The sequence below is a fragment of the Apteryx mantelli genome, chromosome Z, assembly GCF_036417845.1.
Source record: "Apteryx mantelli isolate bAptMan1 chromosome Z, bAptMan1.hap1, whole genome shotgun sequence".
Lineage (NCBI taxonomy): Eukaryota > Metazoa > Chordata > Aves > Apterygiformes > Apterygidae > Apteryx > Apteryx mantelli.
In genome coordinates, this window is record NC_090020.1 from 48840353 (window position 1) to 48854898 (window position 14546).

At 39.5% G+C, this 14546-nt stretch overlaps 1 protein-coding gene across 1 annotated transcript in view; it reads left to right on the top strand.

Annotated features, from left to right (window-relative positions):
* Positions 1–691: 691 nt before the first annotated feature.
* Positions 692–14546, top strand: part of SLCO4C1 (solute carrier organic anion transporter family member 4C1) — a 32371-nt gene continuing 18516 nt past the window's right edge. Inside the window, exons 1-3 of the mRNA XM_067315850.1 lie at positions 692–932; positions 6399–6662; positions 13495–13689. Of these exons, the coding sequence (XP_067171951.1) occupies positions 692–932; positions 6399–6662; positions 13495–13689 (700 nt within the window). The remainder of the gene's footprint in view (positions 933–6398; positions 6663–13494; positions 13690–14546) is intronic.

A 14546-nucleotide genomic window follows, 5' to 3' on the forward strand; every position in this document is an offset into this window, starting at 1 on the left:
AGTGTTTGCTTTCAGGGAAAATCCGTTCATGGGGACTTTTTTTCAGGCACTTGTTTTTCAGGCACTTTCCAAAGCAAGTTTTGTTAGACAAAATTGCTGTGCCTTTTTTGCGTCTGCTGCTGGGTGTCTGTCGGTCACGTCTCCCCAGTGACCTTCAGCCGCTGCAGCTCTCCATCAGCCATCACGCTGGGAGCACAGGCGGCTCCTCCGCAGCCTCCCCTGCCCAGAGCGCGTTGTTCCGCATCTCAAACCACCGACACGCTTCCCGAAGTCACAAACTGGAAGTTTAAAGAAGAACTTGATCCTGACCCGTGAACTGGAAACAAAACTGAACCCAAGCCCAGCCGCACTCCGGGCCGAGCTCTCCAGCGCTGTTCATGACCGTGGTTAACGTCGCGCTGCGACCGGCGTGATGGACCCCTTCCCTTGGCGAGCGTGTGGCGGCCCCGCGGCCCCGGCACGGCCCGGCCCGGCCCAGCCCCGCCGCTGGGGGCGGTCGCGGGCCGGCGGGCGGCAGGGGGCGGCCGCGGGGCACCGACCGCGCCAGCCCCGGGCGGGGCCGCCGGCCTCGGCGGGGAGGAGGAGGGAGGTGCCGCCACCTGCCCCGTCAGGGCGGCCCGCCCGGCCGGGATTTAAAGCGCTGCGGCCCGCGCTGCTTCTGGCCGGTGCCGGACAGCGGCCTCGTCGCGCCATGAAGGGTGGCGGCATCGAGAACCCGGTGTTTGAGCCCCCCAGCCCCGACCTCGGCCGCCAGCGCGGGGCGAGCGGGGCAGGTGCCGCGGCCTCCCCTGCGCCGCCGCTGCCGCCTCCTCCGCCGCCGGGGCCCGAGGAGGGGCCCTGCGGGTGGGGCCGCTGCGCCCCTAAGGCTCTGCAGCTCTGCAACAACCCCGAGGGCTACCTGGCTGCCTACAGCCTCCTGGCCATCTTCCAAGGTAACCCCTCCTCGCCCCGAGCGGTGCCCCCCGGCCGGGCGGGGGCTGCCGCAGGGGACGGCTCTCCCCTCGCGGGGCAGGGGCGCCGGGCCGGGCAAGGCCGCGGAGGAGAGGAGCAGGGCTGAGCAGCAGCGGGTCGGGTGGGCCGGGAGCCTGCGAGCCGGCAGGTGCTGTCGCTGCGAAGTGCGGTTAGCGACTGCACCAGGGGAGGCAAAAACTCTGGCGCCCTAGATAAGGAAGTTCACACAGCGTTAGTCTCTGCACAGTCCTCCTTTGTTCTTTTCTCTTTTCTTTCCCTTCCTACCTTTTTGAACTCTGATATGTCCATGATTCTATCAGCACTATGCGTTTCATACCCTTGTCTATGCTGCTTCCCTTGATAATGTCCCATGTATGTTTCATAGGTTGAAACATATGAGCCAGAGAATAAAGCATGTATGATATAAACTCATAGACAAAACTATAGAGAACCTAGCATGTACCCTGTTATCTGCATTCCAAGTAAAAAGGTACCTTGGCACAGTTGGGTGAGACTTGAGGTAATTAAGTTGGCTTTTAGAAATTTCTGGGTTTGTTGATTTTGTTCTATGGATCCCAGTGCAACCATCCTTCTAATATTTAACTGCAAAATTGTCTGCTGAGTTCAGACTAAGCAGTAAGTTGAAGCAGTAATTGGGGGGGGGGGGAATGTAAGCTTAGTTTGCTCTTAATTTTTGTTGTTCAGCTTCAGATATTCTTATTCCTGTTTTTGTCTCCTGTAACTAGATACCTTAGGGCCTTGGCTAGCCATAGGTTTAGAAAATAATAATAGTGGGAGGAGGAAGGGGTTGCATTAGTGTATTAAGTGTATGAACTTGAGGTGTCTAAAGGTTACTTAGATTCTCATCCTTCAAACAGAGAGCTAGTTGATTAATGTTCAGAGCCCTTCAACTTTATTGGATTAGCTAGAAAAGAAAGCTGTGTTTCCTGAAGAATGGTGAGGCTTTGAAGCTCATCCTTGTTCCGCATAAAGAAGGAATGAGACTGCTGTGGAGAGGGAGAAAATACAGAAAAAGATTCTGTGCTAAAATAACAAGTAGCCTATGTCTAAGACACAGGAGATGGGTGGCTGAATTTCTGCCTGCCACCAAATTGAGGTAACTGGGATGTTCTTGAGAACTGAGTTGGAAGTCCTTCTTAAAATCCAGAAGGATCTGAATACTGCTGCTGTTGCTTAGAAAATCCTTAAAAGAATCGGGGTCTCTAATGTGTGTTTACTCAAACTCTGAGTTCAATCTGTTTAGAATCTGAGCCTCTATTAGTACACATGTTTTGTTTTGTTTTTTTAAAAAGTGTCTACAGTTTTGGGGTAGAAGCTGTTGTTCCTTGCATGTATCTGAAAGACTACGTTATAGCTGGTAGGAACAGGAGGTGACTGCTGTTGCAATTACCTTGCAGTAGCTCAAATTTATTTTCTCTAACATAGGAAAAAGGCAGAGGTGGAAGACTTTCATACATAACTGAATTCAATGACAACTGAGTTCTAGAAGTCTTTAGATCATGCACTTATATTTCCTAGCTTAGGAATAGGGATAGGGAAACAAAATGTCATGAGTTTGAAAGTGGAAGGTCTTGGGTTATGTCGCACTAGACAAAGATTCTTGAGTATTTCCAACACTTATAAACTTGCTATAGCAATATTTGTTAAAATCCAGTTTGTGCTGATTGTCTACTTGGTTGAGTAATGATTTTTAGTATCACTTAAATTTTGTCTCTTAATGATACTATGGACAGGTTCCCAATCATAAAAACATTTTGTATCATAAGAATCTTTGTCTCAATAGTGTGCTATGGGTGTTTCCTATGCAGCTCATCTGGGTCTTGGTTCTGTTACCTAAGCATAGATGTGTGCCAGAGGTTTGTGTATCTAATCTAATTCAGATTTAGGGCCTTAATGTAAGGAAATCTGAGACTTTTTTGAAAGCTTATGTGGCTGTTGCAGACCTTGTGGCTGCCTTGATGCATTAGCTGGATTCCCTGAATCTTTCTTTGGGTTAAATCATAAAGGAAATTTGGCACTAAAGACTCAAATTGTTCCTCTTCTTGGAAAGTGAGGGAAAAGAGTGGCTTGCACACAAGAAACTTGGTGTCATATGTGAAACTTTGCAAAAATACCTAGACCTTGCTGTTTCAGAGTTAAAATAACTTCAAAATCAAGTTATGTTTTGTGTGTTGTTAGGTTATATACTGCTTTACTCTAGTTTTGGCTTCATGTATTTCATTCACCCTCCAAGTCAGAAATATCACTGAAGAAGATAAAATATGTCTACATGATTTTTCCAGAGTGCTATTGTACCTCTGTGAAAGTATTTCTGATGCACTGAGGAACCATAAAGTAATTCTTAACATGGATTAATGCCTGTAAGTTGGCATATGTATGCTAGACACTTTAAATCCTGAATGAGTACAGTAGGTTGGTATTTCCAGTGAGCTGGTACATGTATGTGGATTTTATCTATATAAATATATATACGCATACATAGCCGTCTAACTAAAAGAATGCATTCATTAGGTTACTGTCCAACTGCTCTATGAAAGAAGCTATTGCTGTCATTAGCAGCTAACTTCCCAATATTTCACCTACTCAGAAGGTTCGAAGTGAAACTTAACTCTTCATTTCTGTCTGTTTCAAGTACAGGTGAAACCTGTATTTCTAGAATAGAAAACACTTCTTTGTGTAGAACATGGTTACATGACTAATACCTGATTCTTTATGGCATTTGAGTTGCATAAATGTATGATTGCATCTTGTAATATGATAATTTGGTATGCTGCAGTTTCTAGCTATAGTAGCAAACAAGGTAAAAAGTTATCTCAATATTTTGAGTACAAGAAGGGCTGCTTATTCCTCATGTCAGTAATACTTATATTAAACAAAACTCTGGAAAACCTGGTTTTGAGATAACTTATCAAGTTGTTTTGGCAATATGTTTGTAAATGAATTGAGTGTTGAAGAAAATATTTTGGCTGAAAATTCTGAATAACACTAATGTTCTATAGCCGGGTTAGACTGGTTATGAGAAGGGCTCTTTATTGGTGGTTTTCTGGCTGAGTGTCTGCAAACCACTGTTCAAGAGCCACCATGCTTTAAAAAAAAACAAACAAAACCCACACTCAAAACCTTTTCTATTAAATAGATGAAGAAAAAAACTCATGTTCTTTAATGTATTAGAGAAAGTGAAGTTTAGTCTGGATTTTAGGCTTTCTAACATATGTGGCAGGACATTAATGTATTGGATGAGACTAGCTGGAAGATAATTAAGTGTTGAGATGTCCTTGTAGGATTTGTTTTTTGGATGGTATAGTGTTAAGATCAGCCAGGTTCCATCTTTCCTGAAGGAACTCTAGTGACTGTCTACTAGATGATGATGATGCTTGAGAAATTGTCCTGCCACTCATCACACTTAAATATTTACAAATGAAATCTAGTTATCTGATCAAATTGAACTGCAAGGTTTTATGGCTTTGGGGATGTAAATTAAAGGTGACAAAAAACTACAGGCCAAAGGCAGTGTCTTAATTCTGTAATCAACTTGCTGAGTAGCTCACCTACTTCATATAAATGTTCTGAGGCCTTAGTGAATGTTTGAAGTGTTGTGCAAATGGGAAAGTTGTTTGTTCATTCCTTCATGCCAATATTGTTCTCTGGCCACTGCTCCTTTATACTTTTGGCAACTTTCTTTTACTTTAAATGTTGGCAATGGAAACATCTGAATGCTTTTATTAGTCACATGTGAACTTAAATGTGGTGGTCAGACTAACAGACAGGCGAAAATGTCATCCTAAATAAAAGGGTATGGTAGGGGTTTAGGAAATGAACACACCAGGAGCTACTTCCTTCTGGAAAGCTGAAGTGTTTATTCATGGTGGGGATTACTCTGATGAAAAGAAAATAGCTGGTTGATCAGATTTGGAACAATATTTCTAATTTGTAGAATGCTCTAAGCAGATCTGTTGAAGTTCAGCCTTGTGTAGTTTCACGTCTGCACAGTGCAATTCTGGTTGAAAAGTAACTTTAATCCATTGCTGTCTCTAGTCACCTGTCCTTCTGTGCTGTCTTTCCTGGCTTGATGGTATAGAATTTCCTCTGAATTTTAGCGATGGGAAGGATAACTGAAAGGCCTGTGTCATGAGAGAGACTGGGTAGCTTTCCACCTATGGTGTTATAGACTGATGTCCTCATACATATACAGATGTCCCCATACTTGCGTCCCTATTTGACATGTCTGTCCTACAGGATAAATGTGTGGCAGTTTTAATTATACCTGATAAGTAAGAAAATAAAATGTCTTCTGAAGGAAGCAAACTTATCACTGAGACTTCATGAGTAGTTGAACTGATGGAGGTGAATTACTAAACAAGAAAACAAGGGAAGAATAAGTATTAAAATATTCCTGTAATAATAGTACGATAGCACCAATTAAAAAAAATTGTCTTTAAAGGGATCGCTTTCTCTTATGTGGAATGTATAGCTTTATATCAAAATTCTACATCTTTCTTAGGTGTCTTTCTACTGAATTCAGAGTTGTGTAGATATTGGTTTTCTCAATCTTACTAAATTTATCTCACTATGAAATACAAGTTGTCTCACGATGAGATACAAGTCAATATCTGACACTTGTGAAAATGGTCAGTGTGTGTAAGTATACACTGAAGACTAGCCAACTGATGCCTGCTTTGGGCTCTTTTGATGTTCATTTTTGATTCTGCCCAAGTAGAGCAGCTTGTACAGGCCTCTTCCAGGTCTTGTCTGATGCATCTGCATCGGAGGATTTTGAAATTCAGTACAAACTCTCACCAGTTAATCACCTCAGTTGCTCTGATAAAGAGTTCAAAAGTGTATTTTTAAATAGCTTTATGCTTTTTGCTATTACAGGGAAGCATACCTGTTTAAAAGCCTTCTTGTATCGTCCTTTCTTGATGGGTATTAAGGGGGGAGGGAAGAATGACTTTGTTAACAATAACTATTTGAAAGCCACGTCTTGTTAAGTAATTTGCTTCAGTTCAGCTTGCATTCTCATGTTTACTGTAGTAGTAGTCTTGACTAACTTCCTGTTAACTTACGTAGTATCTTATGACACTGTAATGCACTATTAGAAATTTCTCTGCTTCAGACAGAATCTGGAACCTTAATAATACATTAACAGAGTTTGTGGCATGATATTTTGCTAGATTAATACTTGATTGTTAAATGTTTAGTGTCTGCAGGAGAGAACAGAATTGAATAGATCCTGTGCAGTGTGGCTGGTTTAAGTTGACACTGTATCAATCCACTATATACCTGGATTTTAAAGCTAATAAATACCTTAAAATATATCACTTTAAGTATATTCATTTTAACCCTTCCATCACACAATGGTAAGTTTACTCTTGCATCTTTATCAAATTAAGTGCTTGCCTTGACTATTTTTTTTTCCCCTCTTTTAGGTATTGTGGTAAACGGCCTGATTAACATCAGTATTTCTACAATTGAGAAGCGTTACGAGTTGAACAGTTCCCTCACTGGCCTGATCTCTGCAAGCTATGACATTGCTTTTTGTATATTGTCGCTGTTTGTATCTTTCTTTGGAGAAAGAGGGCACAAACCACGGTGGCTTGCATTCTCAGCATTTATGCTAGGATTGGGCTCACTTATATTTTCCTTACCACACTTCGGTAGTGGAAAATATCACTATGGATCTAAACTTGAAGGTAAGCTTGTTTGGGGTTTTTTTGAAAACAAACCAAAAAATTCTTTGTAGCACTTGGTGCAACCCTGTTAATTTGGTACAACATAGTTAATATTTATCAGTCCTAAAAATGGGATGGTATCTCTAACATTGAAATCAGATGATTCTGTGAAATCTGTAAGATCAAGAGATCTCTCCCTTCATGCTGAACTCCTTTCCAGAAGAGACCTTATTGTCAATATCAGCTCTTGTTCGTGAGAAATATTTAAGAGAAATGCCTTTTGGCTTGCAATGATGAATGCAGTCAAAATTCACTTTGAGTGAAAAATGATCTGGCATTTCTTTTGTGAATATGAATGCAGGTGAGGTCGATGATGTAGAATAAATGTTCAAGGAAAGTTGCTAAATTACTGTGGCTTTTTGTTGAAAGGCTAATGTGCACTGTAGTTCTCTTGTGTTTAGGACTATTGTCTACTTCAAAGGCACGTTGAGTAATTCGCTAAAGTTTCGCCAAGTTCCTCTAAAATGTTGATTAGTTCAAAGAAACCCACTAGTTTTAAAGAGGAAACCAAAAGATCTTACCTATCTCTCCTCATAAAACAAGGCTTTGCTAAGTGGAGTGTGCTTGATGCCAAATACTTGCATTTCTATTTAGTGGCACACCTCTAAGTGCACATCCAGATATCTCAAAAGTAGAATGGCTTTATCTTTCAGGATCATGTTAATTATTGCAATGCTTAGGCAGGTTTATGCCTTCAGTGACTAAGCATATTAGAGTGATCACTAAAACAATCAGTAGCTATTAAGCAGTCTGGAAGGTTCTCAGTCTTTCAATTGTTGATGACTTGCAAATAAATTATTTCAAGTACTAATCACATCATACACTTCAATGTGTTGTCCAGACATGGACTATTAGTTAAATAAGCTATTGCTCCCCATCCAATAAATGAAGATCTGAGGCAGAAGTTAATTGTACTTTTAACTGAACAAGGCCAGAAAAGGTCTTCAGTGTTTGGAAGCTGTGAGCAGGTGCTTACTTGTTAACCCACAGCAGAGAAGCAAAAGCTTACTTGCTCCTGACTGTATTGCAGTCCTATTACTCTACAATACTAGTTTCAACATGATGTTTCCCACCTCCAACACAGTGAAAATTCTCACATCTTGTTGGCCTGTAGGTAAAGAAGTCTACACAAAGCCCTTCAGTCAACAGAACTGATTCTTTGGTTGGCATGTCATGTTCTTCCTGTGTAGGGTTTTTTGATAGTTGCCTGATCCTGACTTCGCAGAAGCAATGGAAAGAGTTGACTTTAATAAGCATCTAGTTACACCAAAGCTGATTGAAAGTATTTATTTATAATAGTTTTGAACAATTCTAATGTCTCTTTAGCTGGTGGGAGTAAGGTGTTTTGACAAACATCAGGTCACTTGCATTAACGTGCTGAATTCATGTGCCCACATACATAATCAACATGTTTTACTGAACTTTGTTATGGTAGCAAAATGAGTTTTTTTCTAATTGGATTATAATGCAATTCTGCCACAACAACCTGTAGTCAGATTTATGCTGTCTTACATGAACAAGAAAAACACGCGTTATATCCCTGGCACAGCCAGGTACGTGGTGCATGAGGCCATATTCCACTATTCTCTTGAATACCTGAGAAAGATGCAGGAAAGGTAGTTGTAGAGCTTTTTACTGAAACTTAGTTTAAGTAGATGGTTTTGGGGAAGGGGTAGGTACATAAACTGTATCTGACTCTAAATGTAATAACATCTCAGCTGACCAGAAAGTGTTTGAGTAAAACTACTGTGGAAGGGAAGCTGAACTGAATCTATAGAAAGATTTAATCCATGTTTGTAATTTTCTTTGTGTAGAAACAAGAAGCTGACAGTGTGAGGATGTTTGGAGGGAGATAGGCAACTACTGCAACTGATATCAAGCAAAACTGATGGCAGGAGGAAGATCTCAAAGAATCTGTTCCCTTTTCATCAATACTTGCAATGCCTCTGCCATTAAAGATGCTGTAGGATTTAATATCTTATTAGGGCTTATGGTCCATGTAGACTCTTGAAATACAAAAGCTGTGGAAAGTTTTAAATGGAACTCATGCTTTCTTCTCCGTGGTACTATAAGCTGACTGAATTCCTGATGTTGTAGTTCTGACTAGTGTAATTCAGATACTCATTCTGTGATTGTGTGGTGAACAGGTGTAAGGACTTAAGGTGACTGAAAATGAACACTGTCAAAGAAAAATGTCTGCAACATGCCCTTGCTGATGCAGGGAATCTATGGACCAATGCAGACCCAATGTAGATCTAGTGCTGTGCAACAGCACCCTTTTAACAGTGAAGTCAACCACAGTATGTGATTTTATAGAATATATGGTATAGCTAGCTCTGATGTTTGTGGAGCATCCTACCTATGCACTTAGCTGTAGAGTGTAATAGCACTGCATCAAAAAAACCTTGCTGCTCATTTATTTGGGTGAGTAGTGATTTACCAAGTTTCTTATGTGTTTGGAGTGAACTTTTTATTCCGAATAGCAACTTAATTCATCAATCCTATTTTTATAAAGATCTGCTTGGTGCTTTATACCAAAGCCCACCACCTTGTCCATTTTTGAATGGTTTCTAGTTGGTTACTTGGTTATTTTTGTTCAGCTGTTCACAATATGAATAAATATGTAATTAATACAGTGAGTTTCACTTGAAGCACAACTCTGAAGGGTAGTTCAGAGCAATATTTAATATAGCTTCCAGGTGAATCAAACCTAGTTTGGATTGCAAAATACATCTAGCCTCCAGTATAAGGCTTACAGTCATCCTAGAACTTAATCTTATACCTTAAGGTCTGCTTTTGAGCCTATATGCATGGTACCCTACAAAATTATTCACGGGACAGACTATCATTATAATACTCTGTAGAAATGGATTACTCTTTCTAGCAGAGTAGCTAGCCAAAGTAGCTGACCAATGAACTACCAGTTTACAAGTAGTTTTAGCCACAGCAAGCACTTATGTCTTGTCTAAATTCTCTAAAAGACTTCAGACTCAAATGTAACTTAGATGTAATTTGCTGTTTGTTACTATGACTTGTTTCAGTTACTTGGGGTGTTCAGCCTCTGAGCTGGCTCTAGTATTTATAGTCTAAACAGGAGCTCCATCTAGTGGGTTCTGTAATAAAACCATTCTGTATTTGATTTTTTTTTAGAGGGTAATACAGAGGACTGTAAAAACTGCAATAGGAGTGATGTCATAAGCAATGTACTCTTAAATTTCCATATCAAATCTTATTGAAACATGTTTCAATTTGTACAAGATGACCATTTGAACAAATGCAAAATGTAGATCTTCACTTGACACAACTTTATTGAGAGGATAGTCAACTGTTGATGTCTTTATATACACATGTATGTATGTTAGTAATCAGCCTTAGCCATTTGAGCTGAAATGCATGTTGTGTCCTTTGAGGAAAGGAAGAATGGCTTGAGCACCTTCAGTTCTCTGTTCTGAAAACTGGCTATGTGGAAGTCATTCAATGTCTAAGAGTCCTTCTAAGAAGGGCAATAATTGAATCCTCCCCCTCTTTCCTAGAAGGTATTGAGGACAATTAAATTTAACTGTGGCATTTGGGTATTAATGGTGGTACATGAGCAGTTCTTTAAAAGGTTGGGAGTGGGAAGGTATGATGTAAGCCTCTAATTTGACTGTTTTGTCTTGCACCAGCGGTCTGTGTGCTTCCTGTTGGTTTTGCTCTCTGAAGAGACTTTCTAACTAGTCAGATAATTCATAGTGCTGCTGTTCTCTACTCCCCTTGGTGTATTTCTCTGCTCCGTTTAGATGTTCCACTACTACAGAACATCTACCTTTAGAAACTAAGAATTCTTAGTCTTTGTTCATTATGCTCACTGAAGTCTTTCAAAGAGACCTTCCCATTCAAGACTTACAGGGCAGACAAATCTTTATGTCTAAAAGGGAATAGAAACTGAGCTGTTCTTAGTTTCTTGTTCCTCACAACCCTTTCTTCCCCTCCCCCCCAAATCCCACTGGCTGTAGGTTTAATGCAGTTAAAGCTACTCTTAATCTGCCTTACTTCTAACTAATGTTATTGCTAAAGTTGGTTACACCTTGGCTTGGATGTTGCATTAGATCTTTGGAAACATTTTAGCCTTTACATAACTTGGATTCAGGTGGGTATGTCAAGATTAAAACATGAAAGAAGGCTTGTAATGATTTATTCCATTGGGTGGTGTTGCCATACAAGTAGTTTTTCTGCTCTTCAAAATATAAGTCTAGCTTTGAGAAAGGAGAAGTTGTTCATGGAGAAAAGGCAATAAAAAGATGGTAAGCAAGCTACAAACTTCTCCCATAGCTTGGTTTATCTGAATTTAGGCTTTTGTGATCATGTGAAAGCCAATGCCCTCTCTCCACAGTTCTTATGACTGCAGCAAACAGGCTTGTGGAACTAATCTGGGTTAAATTTAACCTGGGTCACTTTGCCAGTCTGCTTAACTGTTCAAAACCTTGGGCTGGCACAAGAAGGGGAGTGACATTAATGGCTGAGGTCAAGAGAGTAAACTATCATTTGATGGCAGTTTTGACTGATGCTGGCTTAAACTAATCTCAGTTTCACTGGTACCTTATCCTCTTTGCTTCTAAAATATATTTCTTGAAATGGACTATATGGTATATGATTCCACTCTACAAATGCATATATATTTATTGAGTTTTTTTTAAAAAGAAGTGTTAGGTAATGCAAATAACAGGATTATAACTGTATTAAAACCTCAAAGTGTGTGTTGGTGATTCTCTTCTTTTTGTAGTTGGAGATCTGATTATGTGGTTCTGAAAATAGACTAGTGTGATAACTTTCTCTCTTCTCAGAATGTCAGGATAATTATTCTAGGGCATCTAAATTGAAGAGTGGGAAGACTGATGGAGAGAGGCTATAATCAATTAGTAATGTAATGATACAGTTTTTTTAAATCATCAGATTGACTTGAGCAGAAACATTGGGGTTGGGGGTTCTTTAACTCTAGAATTTGATTTGCCATTACAATATGTAGATCTCAAACTAAGCTATATCTTTTTTTAACATCATTCAGGGCATCATTAACATCATTGCTCTGTGTATTACTGGTTTTCTGATGTGGATATTTTAATGAAAAAGATTGTTTTAGTGTAGTACACAAATACTATCAGCTAAATGCAGATTTAGATTTGCCTAATAACTGTTGAATAATAATATAACTGCAGATATATTCTATACAGTCAGTGCTATTGAATGAATAACTAGTATTGTGTGACATGGTGTCTTTTTACAGTCAAACTTCATATTATTTGTATGCACAGCATTTTAAGTTAACCTGGTGTAAGATTTATAATCATTTCCTGCGGAAGAGAGGAATATTGCTAAAGAAAATGGATATAACGTTAAATGGAAAATATGCTCTAATAATTTGAGTAGTGATTCATAATAAAATGTCCCCAATGTGACCACAGTGTAGTGTTAAAATGCAAATTGTTCCTAAGTGGAAAGGAAGGAAAATGCTACTGACTCCTCTTGAAGTGAGTGAGGTATTCCCATCTCTCCCTGTTGCTAGTTGCTGTACAATAGCACTGAATCACCTATTGTGTACTGCATGACACTTCCGCTATGGTGCTCTGCTGTTGCTTCCAGAGAAGGGCATAATAAAAATCTATGGATGTGTTTCTGGTAATTTCAGTGTAGACTTCTGTTTAAATACCTGCTGTATGCTAAGCTCTTCCTTGTGTCCTGTGAGCCCAAAGCATGGGCAAGCTTGCCCTTTGTTTACATTTGAGAACACCTTTTACTTAAGCAAAAGGAGCTGAAAAAAAAAGTAGTAGTTTTGTGGTAAAGTAGTGAATCTAATCTATCTGATACTGAAAGTGGTTTTCATGTAATTGCTCAATAGGGATTGTTCCCACCAAACTGATGGGTTTATTTTCTTTCTCAGGGTTGTACACTCTTCTGTGGAGAAGTTTGGGAACTTTTGGTTTCCTTTTGGTCCTGTCTCTTGGGACTGCGCTAAAAGTGCAGTGATACCTGGAGGAAGGAGAAGGGAAAGCAGATTCCCTGTCTTCACTTCCTCCTTTCACTTCCCTCCTCATAGTTCCAAACATAACAGGAGTAGGCACAACCTTAACCTGTTCCACCTCTGCTTCCTGTTTTTATTTATAAACAAGTGCAGAGACTTTACATTAGCTTCTCATTCTGGAGATATAACAGCATGCTCTGTGAGAGCTAGGGTTTTTTTTTTTTGTTTTGTTATTGTTCTTAATAGGGAAACACTTTTCTCAAAACAGGATATGAGAGAGAAGGAATTTTTGCCTGGGACTCTGAAAGCTGCACTTTCTTTTTCAACAGTCCAACTTTCCTCCTGTCCTTCAGGCTACTAATGTACTTCCTTTGTTTAAGAATGGAGATTGTGTTCCTCAAAATCATTATAAGGTACAAGAACAAGATAGAGCATCTGTTATCTAGAAATATTCATTAAATAACTGTTGTGTAACCATCTGACAGTTTTTGTATACATTTGGTCAGTAATGCTTTCAGCAATCCAAGGTGTTTTAATATGATTATTTCATATATCTTTCTGTGCTTAGTAAGGAAACAAAAACCAAGCCATGATAATATTTCAATAAGGGGATATTATCTCATAGAAGGTCAGGGCCCTGTCATATAGAAGATCAATAGTAGGGCTGAAGATTAAAATGGGAGCCTAGCAACATTGGCACTGTGTGTGTAGTTAGCTTTCAGCACATTTTTCCTTAGTTGGAATGTGATGAGTTGGATAACTGAATTTTAAAGTCTTGTTGTTTCTGTCTTTCAGATGCATGTCAAATTCCAGGAACAAACTCTGCTAACTTGACTTGCAATGCCAGCACAGAGTCTTCACTTTCCAGCTACCTGTATGTCTTTATCCTGGCCCAGCTGTTGCTGGGAGTTGGAGGAACTCCACTATATACTTTGGGGACAGCTTTTATTGATGACAGTGTCCCAAAACACAAATCTTCCCTTTATATAGGTAACTTCTTTTTGAACTGGTTATGATGCATTGCCTGTATAGATCATGAACTACAACATCTTAAAATGTTTTTATGGAGCAACCTTGAAATTAATCTTTCTTTATTGCTTCCTTGTGTGCCTAAAGTAGTTAAGTAATACCTAACTTGTACAGAACCTGACAGTCTGCTGCAAGTGTCCAGTCTTTTTAATAGCATTTAACTGAGCACAAAAAGGACAGTTTGTACACCTGACTTGCCTGCTGTTTCTTTGTGTCAGTAATTGAGCATGAACAACTAATTAGTTAGTGTAGCCTGTCTATAAATGACAGAATAAGCTGTTCTAGCAATATTTGCTTTCTGCTGTCACAGATATTGAAAATGACTGTATCAGCTTAATAGCTACACCTTACTGTATTCTTTAATTGTTTTATATAGTTCCCTTCTGATACTACATTGTCCTCTCAGTGCAGGGACACTCCTGTGCAGTGTGTCATATTATCTATGCAGTTTTCTAGTCATATAGAAATTTGGCACTTAAGGAGGAAATATTGGAAATATATTTCCTTAACTGAAGGCAAGAGGATTGCTGAGAAACATGGAGAATGGGTTTGTATTTTATTGTAGGCTGCTAGAAAGCTATAGAATATTATTCTTAGTTGTGGTCTCTAATCTCTTCAGTCAGCGTTCTCTGGGCTATGTGCACTTTTGCTGCCTAATTTAATGCAGTCTGTGTTTTCTGTGGTTATGGAGTTATTCAGCACTTTCCCATTTTAGTCCTGTGCTGATAAAAGTATGTTAATTGTATTGATAACTTGCAGTAGGCAACTAAAGCACCATAGATTCCTGGATTCTTTTTCAGATTTTAAGTCAATGTTTT